Source organism: Barbus barbus (genome assembly GCF_936440315.1).
Source record: "Barbus barbus genome assembly, chromosome: 27".
Taxonomy (NCBI): Eukaryota; Metazoa; Chordata; class Actinopteri; order Cypriniformes; family Cyprinidae; genus Barbus; species Barbus barbus.
The window spans coordinates 23,522,603-23,536,580 of NC_136755.1; the positions used below are offsets into that span (position 1 = coordinate 23,522,603).

At 37.0% G+C, this 13,978-nt stretch overlaps 1 protein-coding gene across 2 annotated transcripts; it reads right to left on the bottom strand.

The window, feature by feature from the left end:
• Positions 1 to 994: 994 nt before the first annotated feature.
• Positions 995 to 6,118, bottom strand: LOC306847602 (pygopus homolog 2-like). 2 transcript variants are annotated; one of them, XM_079381646.1, is made up of 3 exons: positions 6,015 to 6,118; positions 4,031 to 4,080; positions 995 to 3,813 (listed from the first exon to the last, which is right to left on the bottom strand). In XM_079381646.1, exons 2-3 carry the CDS (start codon positions 4,070 to 4,072, stop codon positions 2,182 to 2,184), a joined length of 1,674 nt encoding a protein of 557 aa, XP_079237772.1. In that variant the 5' UTR covers positions 4,073 to 4,080; positions 6,015 to 6,118; the 3' UTR covers positions 995 to 2,181. The 2 variants fall into 2 exon arrangements, with proteins under 2 accessions (XP_079237772.1, XP_079237771.1); XM_079381645.1 differs by having other exon boundaries at positions 5,272 to 6,088.
• Between the last annotated feature and the right edge of the window lie 7,860 nt (positions 6,119 to 13,978).

The following is a 13,978-nucleotide window of genomic DNA, read 5'->3' on the forward strand; positions in this document are numbered from 1 at the left end:
TTTTGCATTTTGTTTTAAAACAACACACTAAAAATAAAGTTGTGAAAATAAACTATAAAATAAGTGTATCATAAGGTCATACCAATTGGTTTAAGCCAGATAACAAACAAGTTTTATTTTGAACGTTTTCTTATAAAGATTTTAATTAGCATTATTTATTGTTTCCTTTAGTAAAAAACAAAATAGAACAGCAACACTAGAACAAATATCTGTTAATCATTTGCAAAAGTATGGATCTGTGAATGATTTCGACATTTGTTCCACTCATGTTTCATGAATATGGCCATTCACAGCATTATAAACTAGTTTATACACCCCAAATTTGCATTTTTGAGGCATGAGTTTCCTCGGATATTTACAGCAGCTTTTTTTTTTTTTTTGAGTAAAATAAGGTCTGTGGTTAATATTACTTTTAGGGACTTTTGTGTTTTGTTTTTAAGAAAATTACAGTAGGAAAAAAGTTGCTTAAAGGGCTAAAACTATCACAAGAACTGATGTGTTTTATAAACTGTAGCAGTCCTTGCATGGCAACTTGTTGTTCAAAGCCTTTTGAAAACACATAAGTTTCAAAATGCAAAACTGAGATCATTTAAGTTGTTGCAACAAAACATGCACCCTCAAAATAATGTTAACCACAGACATTATTTTACTAAATTCTAAAAAAAAATTTTTTTAAATCCCATGTTGAATTAGTCGTCTGGGTTGCCCTACAAATTTATGAAATTGTTATTTTCATCAAAAATACAGTCATGAAATCACAATGGATACAAGTGTTTTGTTTAAAACATCTTAAAGACAGTTGACTGTCAGCTAACTGACAGGAGCACAAAAATGCTGTTTTTCTTATATATTTTAAGAAACGTTTTAAATATTATTTTAAAGACTGCTGAGCTGAAAATGAACACGTTAAAAAATATATATCTTTAATTACATGCCTTAGTTTTGTTTTTTACCTATATTTAATACAATAATAAAAGGTCCCAAAAAAGACTTGTAAAAAACAATTCAATTTACTTCTTTCAGTACAGAGCCAGAGGCCAGAAAAGCCCACCATATTACTGCACAATGCTGGCGAATGGAGGGCACCAGAGCAAGCACATTGAACAGCATACACACAGGTACATAAAAAGTAACAAAGGCAACTTGGACAAAAATGCAGAAATATAAAAAGAAACTGCAAACATCTTACTCTGCGACAACATTTGATTTCATTGTGTTATTTGGTCTACTTCAAAGCCCAGGATGAGGCCTAATCGGAAGAGTAAAAGTAACAATTGAAACAGTTCTGACGAAGTACTGCATTGGTTCACATGCAATCCAAAGACTACATACACTGATATGGTTATGGATTACCACTATCGGCTATGCCACCATCCATCATTGTCCACTTTGTGTCAAGAACAGTGAGTAGCTGTACATGAAGAGAAACAATCTAGAGTTTTATTAACAAAGAATCGCAGGACTCCAATTTCTGTCAGATCGCTCATGTATTCAAAGACACACAGTGAAATGTTGATTATCTACATGTCTTGTATGCCTTTTTCAGGATGCTGCCGTTTTCCTTTGGATATACTGAAATGGAGATCACTGAGAGGAGAGGAGAGGTTGTGTGGTGACTATACACTCTTGACTTAAAGCATTCTTAGCCAGACATGTCAAAAATTTTGAGGTAGCAAGTTGGCATCAGTGCTTTGCAGATCAACAAGGTGGATTTTGGAAAGAAAAAAAAAGATTGGACAGCTCTTTGGAGGCTGATCTTGGGTACAATCACACTAAAGGTTAAATTCTTGTACAAACATATTGAATTTTGCCTTTCATTGTGGCCAGAATCAATTTGCTTCTCCAAATATTTCACCAAGGTGAAATGAAGACCTATGAGTGCAACATCAATCAAAAACAGCTGAATTTTGAAAATGTGTCATGATGTTCTATATACAAACATTTCCAACATCTGTTACAATGCTTTTTAATCAGCGACATGGGCCCTAAAAGTGCTTTTGAGGTCTGTGAAGAAACAAATGCAAGAAGTAACATCAGATTAAGAAGTTCAGTTTTATCTGTGTCTCGCTCTCCTCTGGTGGATTAATTCTTCATTTCCATTTCACTTTCTCACCGTGAAACACAAAACAAAGCACCAAGAAATAAATCAAACATCCCTCTTCCCCAATATTCTCCTCTCCTTTAGCCATCATTTGCAGCCACCAGCTGTCCTAGTCCCTGGCGCACATAAACAACTTGAATCTCCTTTGTCTTGAGGCAGAAGTCGCAAGCCCACACCGCGGCGCTCTCCCTGGTTAGCAGCCCATACGCTGGCTCAGTTAGGCCTGTGCAGTCTCTATGGAACCATCGTTGGCAGGAGGCCTCGCACAAGATGGCCTCTTGGTCATCGTGCACTTCTGACAGGCAGAGGCCACAAGGGAACACCATGCCTCCACCTAGCTTTGGGGGACCGGAGCCTGGGCCAGCAGATGGAGGAGCGGGCCCACTGGGAAGTGGGGATTGGGTGTTGGGCGTGGAGTTGGAGTTGGATGGAGGATTGGGGTTGCTACCTGGGGTGTTGCCACCACTGCTGTTGTTAAGGTTGTTCTGGTTTGAGTTGGGTGGCTGGTTTGGCATTGGACCTCCAGGAGTATTGTTCTGCTGGTTGTAGGGCGCTGAAGCTGGAGCAGAGTTTGGTGGCGTTGGTTGTTGCTGGTTGGATGGGGTGTTGGGGCCAGGGCCACCAGTGGAGTTGGGTGGAGGATGCTGATTGGTTGGTGCCTGTTGAGGCTGGGGACCGTTATGTGGGCCTGTGGGGGACGAGTTGGGATTGGGGGGTTGAGGAGCCGACTGGGGTTGACCTGGAGTGTTGGGGTTGGGTTGTTGGACATCTGGATGACCTGAGAAACCACCTCCAGGCTGTGGGGGACCAGGGGCTGGGGACGGACCAGGGGTGGCATTGTTGGATGGAGGACCGGAGGGGTTAAGGTTAGGTGGTTGCTGTTGAGAGGGAATAGGTGGACCACCACCTGGACCACCAAAGTTCTTTCCCTCTTCACCAACAGGAGGACTTGATCCAGGGTACGGGCCATCTTGTGGAAGAGGAAACTGTCCTTGTGGAGGGATACCTGGGTGTCCACCCACCATATTACCCCCACCACCTCCGCCACCCATGCCCATCATGTTCATTCCTCCTCCCATACCCCCCATAGGGTTCATGGGGCCGTGCGGAGGCCCACGAGGGCCAGGGCCGCCAGGTAAGGGTGGGCTGTTGAAGGGATGGCCACCTTGTCCATGTGGAGGCTGTTGTTGAGGCATCCCAAACCTTGGATGAGGTGGACCTCCACCACCTCCTGGCCCGCCACCCATTCCTCCAGGTGACAACATTGGATTGAAGCCCTGCCCAGGGTGCATGGGTGGGCTGAAATTGGGTGGCATGTTAAACTGGGATGGGCCTCCTGGTGGAAATCCTCCTCCACCACCTCCTCCGCCTCCACCACCTCCAAAGCCCGGCATGCCCCCAAATCCGAGTGGGTGGTGTGGTCCAGTATTTGGTGTTGGCGGACCGAAAGGGGGTCGTCGGCCAGGCTGTACACCTCCAGGTCCACCTGGGCCGCCCATGAATCCCATACCTCCTCCCATTCGACCGGGTCCAACGTAGCCACCTCCACCGCCCCCTGGACTGGGCAGAAAAGAGGCACTACCTGGACCACCCCCTCCACCAGATCGCGATGGTGGACCAAAGTCATCATCAAAAGGGTTAGAGGCCACCAGGTGATCAACCATCGGAGTAGGAGGGGGTGCAAACTCAGAGAGGTGGGAGAATGCAGCCCCCTAACATGAAATACAAAGGGTGAGAAATTAGTTGGTAATGCTGAATTGCTTAGTTTCTAATGTTCATGCACTGAATTGGTCATTAAATGCAATTATTGTTAACATATAGCTTAAAGAGGGTACCAAGTTCACTAAAATACGAATACCTTTGCAAATATTACAACAAATTAGGCTAAATATAAAATAAAGCATTAAGTACAAAGATTCAAAAATTTACCTGAGCGTTGGACTTCCTCTTCTTTTTCTCTGGGCTCTTCATCTGGGAACCTATGGAAGCAGAAATGGAAAGGGGGAACAACGAACAAGAATAGGGAGGGAGAAAGGTGCGGTTAGACCAAAAGCACACTTATATAAAACTTTTTTTGATGCAAAAACGTGCACAAGATCATTTTTCACTGTAATCTGCCATTAGGTGGAATTGCTCATTTACATGCCCATTGTGTCACACTGCTAGCATCAACTGTGAACCTGACTGGCATTTAAAGAGAAAAAGCAGAGCACTGGTAACAAATAGATTTGGTAACGGACTATTTTGTTAAACATATGTTGATAGCTTTTAGATCATGTTTTTTGTTTCTATTATACAACTGTGTGGAAACAACAACCACACATCTTAGTACCTCCACTAAATAATACATTTCTTGAGAACCAAATAAATCAAACCATAAAACTAAAACACCCCCCCCCCCCCCATAAAACCTAGATTATCAAAGTGCATCCCATGTTATTAAATATTATGACAAGAAACTGACGACTAGAGATACATAATCAGTTTGACCAATAATTTTATGGATAATATACAGCAATATTTGTCTCTAAAGACTAGCACCTAACTACAGTATTCACAGTCACTATGATAGTCACTTTTTTAAACAATAATTATTATTATCCAATACATTCTTCTTTTTATTAGATATAATTATAAATCTGGACAATGCTGACAAAAAATTAGCATATATTTTATAATAATAATAATTTTGTTTAAATTCCTATCAAATATTATATTAAATATATCTCATTTAATTGTTGTTGTTTTTTAAAAGCAGTAATAAGAGTTGTTTTATGCATATTGTTTATCAGACACTTAAAGATAATCTGTCATATCGGTCTCTCTCTCTGAAGACAAACTTTACAGCTGATGAACTTTTATGTAACCCTTTAGAGATCCCAAACCCTGATCCAAAGTAAGACGCTTGCATTTAGGGCAAATAACACGTTGGAAAAGAGTTGAATGCAATGGGTGTAAAAATAAATAAATAAATAAAACAAACCCCAAACGAACACGCGTGAATAGACAAGTGATGCGAGGTTGACATAAAGCTACCCAAAGACAGATCCCCACGAAAACAAGGCCACCGTACATTCAGGCAAGTGCGGACAGGGAAAAGGGAGATTTGCAGCCAGAGCTGTGTGGATCCCCGCTCGGACACAGAGATGCGCTGCTTGACAGTTTCCTACCTTTGCCTCGTTTTCCTTGACTCTGTCCCGCCTGCTGTCCCGCCATTAAAATGACTGTCGGTGCGGTGCCATGACACCGTTCATTTACAGAAATTACTTTATTAAACCTCCTCGGGTCCAACGAGTACCACCCCGCAGCCCCAGGAATAGCGTGTGAAATGCTTAATTTTAACTGTACCGGTGGGCCAATGAGATCAGGCACCTACTTAGCAACATGTCTGAAGGATGCATTCATGATTTGAGTCAGATTTATTATTTTCTGCACGTTTACACGCATGCACCCCCAAATAATACCGCGATGAGCATCGCAGCAGATACGTCTGAAGATGTTGAGTTATTAACCAAAAGATCTTTGCAAGCAAAACCGTGATAAGAAGTGATTGGGATGGACTGAATGTGAATACACATCTGCCTGCCTGCAATGTGATCACATACAGATGTGTTTCTACCTGGACGGCCGTCGAAATGTCATTCAGATGCAAGCACACCGAGCTCTTCCCACCATTTTAAACTGCGTTCGATTCGAAGATACAGTGCGACTGTAAACGACGCGTTAGGCGTTTGAATTTAATTCAAACGTGATTTGAATTCGCCATCTAGCTACCGTTAGCCGTTAGCCATCAGCAAGCAAGGTACAGACGCTAAACGTTGCTCACACAGCTCATTCATATACACCTGACTGTTGCATCAAGGCATGGATGTCAACCCGCATATGACAAACAATCAATGTCAAATAGACTTACGATTTAATATTTATCCCCAAACGCGAAATTGGCCATGTTAATCACGGCCTGCTCGTTGCCGGACAAAGAGGGACAGCCGGAGTCGACTCGCGCACGGCATGTGTGGAAAATAGGGGTGGGCTTGCTAAAACAAATAAGCGATTTTTACAAATTTGTTATGTTTCTGGTGATATTATAGAATTGTTTTGTATTGACATACATATTACTGACGTTTAGGCAAGGTAGACCTAATAAATGCCTGACGCTGTTTCTGTAACTGCTCAATATTTTGATCGCCCCCCCCCCCCCCGTGTATCAAACATGTGGACTGATCGAGATCAGACCATTTCGCCAGTGATGCGGGGAGAAATTGTGTGTTGTGCATTTTGCAGTCAGTTCACTGCACTGTTGTAAATAGGTACAATTAGAATTTATTTATGATCTTGTGCGTATTGTTTTGGAGGGAATGTACTATGATTGTTTTCTAAAAAGAAGAATTGTTCCCCACGATTTGATAATAGGCGCGTCGGAATGCTTGAATGGTTCAGCTGCATGAGTGGAGTTGTAGTTTGATTTAACGTGATATTGTTTTAATTTTGACTCCTCTATAATTTTTCCTAAATAAAGTATCTTGTTCTAAATGTAAAATGCCTTTAAAATAAAAAAGTATACTTTTTGTGACAAAAGCAGTTTGTGTGAACACTGATGTCAAAAATAGAATAATAAAATAATTACAATTTAATATATATATATATACAATCATTTATGAAAGCATGTTTTAGGATATTCAGATGTGAAGAAACAACTGTCACAAGTCAGAACAGTGCACTAATGTTGGTTTTTCCTTTGTACTTCTACTGATCCAGGATCAGTCCCCTAAACACAAATCATAAATCACACATTTTCAGCTCAAAGGCAAAACTGTTTAGAACAAGACAATTAGCTACACATAACTTTCACAGCTTAAATGTATAATACCATTGACTTTGCTGCCCTCTTGTTGTCGAGTTAACACAGTACACACCAGCTCCACTCCTGAACTTGTTTTTTTCACCTAGTAAAAAAGACATGAGAGTAATATAACATGCCTATCTGACTAAAAGTTAGTGTCTGACGGCCTCTATTGGTCATGCAAAAAACCAACACTGCAAATAATACATTGGCCCCAATGTAGGCCTATTATTTGTACCAATCAGTTGTAAAAGTAACAGGACAAATCTTGGCAGCACACAGCTATTATTGATTGTCTGAAACCATTTCTGCTTTGAATGACTTGAGGATACTTTCACACTGCCCTAGAAAATAGCATAGGCCTATGAGGTAGGTACACCCGTTTGTAATACAATATAAGTGGTGCATTATATATGAACTTTACATGTTGTGCAAACTAAAAGTAACTGGATGTAACAGGCATTTTCCTACTCATCCAAATTACATTTTCTAAAAATCTGTCTATCTATCTATCTATCTTTCTTGTTTATTTGCTTCGTGCATTTACATTTTAAAAGCTCCTATGATTACAATATCAGGTCTGTTGGCTAATACTGAACCAATTAATGACCCAAAGGTTATTCTTAATCGCTCTTTAAAAACACTTTGATGTGGAATCATCTTCATTCAATCATCAATTATCTTCATCATTTTCCACTTTATCTTCTTCAAATCCACCACTTTCTGCCATGATTTTGCAGTCAGTTACCAGTGTTATTTAATATAATTGAGATAGTATTATAGTTTTTAATAATATTTAGAAGTTGTTTTTAATTTTAAAGTTTTATATATATTCAACTTATTTTTCAAAGTGGAAGTGAGCCATTTTCTGTGAATGTGCGAGACTTTCGAAGAGAAAAATAACGAGAAGTATAAGACTAAACTGTGGTGCAGTAAATGGTAAAACTGTTAGCGCTTCAAATCAGTGTGTTCATAATTAAGATAATATATTAAAATAATATGGAAAGACACACCAGTTTGCTGATTTGTACAGCCATCAATAGCTGTAAGTGGATGACACCGGAAGCCAGACACATTCAATTTACAATGATTTAGTAATGCCTTTCATTATTTTATTTTATTTTAATTTATTTGTTGACTTTATACATACATGTATAGTTAATATATACTTTTTATTTATTTATTTTATTTGTATGTATACCCTTGGTGCTTTTGTTATGTATTTGTTCAAGCATTAAAAAAAAAAAAAAAAAAAAAAAACATTCAATTTGCAAATGGCTACGCCAGCTCTTACGGGGAAAATAAGGTGGATAGTGTTTATTAATTTTTATTTAGTTTTAGTTATTTTAGTAAGCCTAAATTAAGTTGAGAAACATGAGAAATGTTGCCTTGGCATCTGGATGAAATAATATATATATATATATATATATTTTTTTTTTTTTTTCAGCTTAAAAAAATATTTATTTTATTTTAGTTAATATTCATTTTATTTCAAGCAACGGGAATGTTTTTTTAGGATTTCTGATTTAGTTTAATAACCCTGTCAGTTATTCAGTGCACCGCCATAAATAACACAATGCAAAATGAAGACCCCGTCCAGGTCCAAAGGTGCATGGTCACACTGTCATTCATTCACCTTGCCCTGATCCTCCGTTGGTCATTAGTTATGAATCATTTCATTGATACGTCTTTCCCGAGTGCTCCTCATGAATGATTTCTGCATTCTCAGGCCCTCTTCAAGACCCATTAGTGTTAATTTTAGCCTGGGGATTGAGTTACCTTCTGCATTGTCTTAAATAGAGATGAATTGTTAATCCAGGGCTGCTGTCATAGGCAGGTTAAGATCGCAGTGAAGGTTAGGTGAAGGGGTGACAGAGGCGACAGGGTTAATGACTGTTTGCAGATCAGATGTACACGAGTCCATGCGGCCCCCGGGGGTAGATTAGGGTAGAATAGCAGCAATACGTGATAGCCGAAGGGAATCACGCTGCTAAAAATGGGCAAAGTGTTGCCTCGGTGTCATTTCACCGGTATTAAAGACACTTAACATGCAGGGGAAAAGGCTTGAATTGACACCAGCCCTCCCCCTTTCCTTTCAGTAGGTACGCTAAGATCCCTCTCTTTTTACCTTTCTTACTTCATCATCATGATAGCTGAGTCCGATAAGCGGTCTCTTGTGACGCATGCTGTGATCCAGTTTAAGACCAGAGCCATATTGTATGAGATAGACAGACAAACCAGCCGTTAAAGATACACCAAACACGTGAAAACGTGTAAATCAAAGCTCTCCCCAGAAATAACGAGGCCTTAAGAAAACAGGCTCTTTGGTTTCATAGTAGATTAACTGCAATAAAAATATAATTTTCTAATCAAATAGTAAAAAGATGGTAGCATTTTGTAATTGTGATATTACAAAAGTTTAGTTAAAAAGTCAAACCTTTATAGGCCTGGGAACATTTCACACTATACTATGAGTTTTAGCTGGTAGCAGTTAGCGTGCTAGTCAAATTGTAATAGTTTGCAAATGTAGCTCGACCACTGGCTTATAGTTGTGATCTAAACAATGAGAAATTACACTGCAAACATAGGAAATAAAACAAGTGAGAGAAATCAAGTTAATTACAATACAGACCATGTGTTTAAAACTTTGTAAGGGTGAGAACAACTGTAGTTTGCTTCAACCTCAAACTGCAGTGTTCAACCAGAAACACCACCAGACAACAAATGTATGTTGAAACATTTTCCGTATTACATTTTGGTTGTGGGAACATTATAATGTTCAGTTTTTATACACCACCGTTCAAAGGTTTGGGGTTGGAAAGATGTTTTAATGTTTTTGGAAGAAGTCACCAAGGCTGCACTGAGTCGATAAAACATACCGCAAAAACAGTATTGTGGAAATATTATTACAATATAAAATAGCTGTTACTATTTCTACTGTTTTTTAGAAATTATATTCTTATATTCTATATAGAAATTTATTCTAATATGCTGATTTCCTACTCAAGAAACATTGTACTGCCTAATATTGTTGTGGAATCTGTGCTTCATTTTTTCCCAGGAGTCTTCGATGAATAGAAAGTTCAAAAGATTTATTAGAAATCATTTTTGATCAATTTACTGTTGAACTCTTGTTTAATGTAATGCATCCTTGCTATATAAAAACTATTAATCTTATTTAAACATAAATTACATGTAGTAGATACTACTAAAATTTAAATACAATTAAATAATGATGATAATGCATGATTACGCAATAGATTACAAACACCATATCTAGTAAGAGTGTAAAATGTAGTAGTGGCTTCTAACACAATTTACTATCCAGTATCAAAAAGTATGAGGAAATGTGGGTCACAGTACAAATACTGGTGTTTGTAATCTATTGCATTATCATCTGTGGCTCTCTGAACCTGCTCACACACTCTCACATTTGTCAGATTTGCCCTAGAATGTCAAACATAGTTTTACAAATGCATTCCTGTGTTCATATACATGAGCGAATCATTGCGTGTGAGCTCCTTGTGTGCACCTCCACATTAGTTTGTAGGAAGTACATGTTTGTCTGCATGTATGAACACTGATATGGACACTGTTGTCGTTGTTGTTATCGTGAGCACAGATCATCCGTGGAGGGATCAGAAGCAGAGCTGGAGGAGACTTTGGTGGAGACGTTCAGCGCGTGAGATAAGCTGAGGTGTCTGTCAGGGTTGGTCCAGACAGCATGGCCAGATAACGGTGACATGCAGCACTACAGTTACCAGCCGAACCCGGTCAGGTGACACCGCCACATCACAGCTGCCACAACAGCCTCAGCCCTGGCCAAAAGACTGTCACTGTCCTGTAGTCTGGAGCAAGACAGATATTATCGATTTTATATTATCTAATTGTTTGTGTGAAAGCAGGATTTGTATCCTGCATGGATAATGTGGCGATAAAGGAATTAATAAGATAGAATTAATAAGGCAAAACATTTTTATGCTTTTCCTATCCTTAGTATCATTCCTTTATTAGCTTGTACTATCTTGGACAATTCACACACTATTGTCTCATCATGATAATTGCTTGTATTCCTAATTTGTATATCGTTTTAATAAAATGTGTGGTAAATAAAAAAAAAGACTTATATAGCTGTCATAAACATTATGAGGTCCAGATCTCTGCATTTTACACCTCCTTGATACATCTTGCACATGGTCCTAAAAAGCATTCAAACACTTAAGTCACATGTAAGAATGTATTAATATAATTTATAATAAAATATTAAAACAAGTGGCATTTAATAACATCACAATTTTTTAATTCAAAATTAATGAATGAATCATTCATTCATTCATTCATTCATTCATTCAATTCAAAAAAGAGGTTAGGGTTTAAATGAAACAAATAAATAAATAAATTTGAATTAAAAAAATTATAAATTTTTTCTGGACACTTCATAGTTTATATATGTGTGTGTGTGTGTGTGTGTGTGTGTGTGTGACCCTGGACCACAAAACCAGTCTTAAGTTGCACGGGTATATTTGTAGCAATAGCCAAAATTACTTTGTATGGGTCAAAATTATCGATTTTTCTTTTATGCTAAAAATTAAGTATGATCATGTTCCATGAAGATATTTTGTAAATGTTCTACCGTAAATATATCAAAATTTTATTTAGTAATATGCATTGATAAGGACTTCATTTGGACAACTTTATAGGCAATTTTCTCAGTTTTTCTTTTTTTTTTTTACACCTCAGATTCCAGATATTGAAATAGTATCTCAGCCAAATATTGTCCTATTCTAACAAACCATACAGCAATGGAATGCACACTTATTCAGCTTTCAGATGATGTATAAATCTCAATTTTAAAAAATTGACCCTTACGACTGGTTTTGTGGTCCAGGGTCACAAATGCTGTATTTTAAACTTGCTATAGAATACGGAAAAAAAAATCTATCAAGGTTTCCACAAAAATAAATTTTTAAAATATTATTAAAACATATTATTATATTAAATATAAGCAGCACAACTGTTTTCAACATTTATAATAAGATATTATTCTTGAGCACCATATTAGAATGTCATTCAGCATATTAGAATGATTCCTGAAGGATCAAAATAAATTACTTTTTGGGTTATATTTAAATAGAAACTACTTTAAATCATAATAATAATATTTCACAATATTGTTTTTATGTGTTTTCGATCAAATGAATGCAGCCTTGGTGAACATAAGAGACTTTTGAAAAGTTGTGTGTATGAAATATATACAGTATTTTTATGAACGCAAAGTTTAAGTTAGTAATTAGGCCAGAGAATAAATACAAAGTACACTTGTTAAACATTTCTGCATTGTTTGTGACAGCCTTTCTGATGTCTTTGCCATTGCATGTGCAGGTTTGTGTCATTTACATCTCCGTGAACGACATGAGGTCATGTAGTGTAAACTTTGTCGTAATGCATTCCTGTAGAAAGCACCCTATGTCTGATCCAATGCGTTAAATATTTTTTTGGCTGGAGCAAAATGAATACAGCAGCATGTGATCAGTTTGCCATGTAACACAAACCAGTAAATGCTTATATCACTGAAATTAAAGATACCATTCATAATTGATTCAACATGACTGTCTGGACTGAAGTAATTAGCTCGGAGCTGAACACAAATGTGCTTCTGGGAAAATTAATTCAGGATCAGGAGACATTTGAATGCTTTTTCTGTTTTGTGGTTGCTTATTGTTTCTCCTTTACAGGCCTGGGTAAACATGGCTAGTAGTAGATCAGGTCAAACAGGTTGAGCCGGAAATGAGCAACAAGTCCAGGATGTGCTCAAGCAAGCAGCTTTGTTGTATTTACACACATCTATAGCGGGAATCCCCACTGTTGTGGATTTACAGTAATATCAGACACTTTAGTCAACTGTTAAACAAAGTTTTGCCTACTGCACGTCTGGGGTAAAAGCAGCTGACTTTTGAACAATTCCACTCAAAAAGGACCCATAATCTCAAATTTGTTTATGTTTTCATGAATGATAAATTTGTGCTTTGCTGGAAAAGATAGAATTCTTGTTCAGAGCAGTGTTATTTTAGTATAACTGAGATAATGTACTGTTATAGTTTTTGTTAATATTTCAAATTAGATTTTACTTTTACATTTTATTTTATGTATAATTTTTGTTAAGTGTAATCTTTCTTTATTTAGTTTTAGTTATTTTACCACTTCAACTTAAACTAAATGAAAATAAGAAATGTTTCTATCTATCTATCTATCTATCTATCTATCTATCTATCTATCTATCTATCTATCTATCTATCTATCTATCTATCTAGTTTGACTTGTATAGTTACTTTAAAATATTAGTTTTTAATATATGATTTAAATTTTTTAATTTTTAGAACAGATTTTAGAAGCAGGATGATATAACATTATCAATCAAATTTGGTATATGTGAATGTATAGAAAAATGACAGTAAGCCTATTTAATATTTAAAATCTAAAAAATCTAAAAAAAAAAACTTGGTGTAGTAAACTAAACTTTTTATACTAATCAGAGAGAGACAACTAATCATAACAGAAAACCATTTTTAAACATTTTAAAATGTAGAATTACAGTACAAAAAATGTCAGACAAAGTATGGAGGTCAGTTGCATGTTTATTATAATTAAGAAGATACATATTGATTATTAAATAACAATAGGCTAAAAAATAGATGCACAGAAAGAGACAAACCAAGTTCACATCTTCAACACTGAATTATTATAGATTATGAACACTGTTCAGAATTTATGGTAACCATGAAGTAGACGTAATGTTGTCTGCTGTCAACAATAAAGGGTATTTATAATTACATCATCATGAAAGATATAAATATAAATACCTCAACATCTGTTTTCAAGTCACAGTTCAGAATTATTAAAAATGAGCTTTCATAACCGTCTATAACTCACCACAGGCTTTGACATTCATTTAGTAGCCATTTATTGCACTTAAAATAGACTTTTCTGCTATATCTTCATCCAAAAAAACACTATTTATAGCTGTATATAATGTC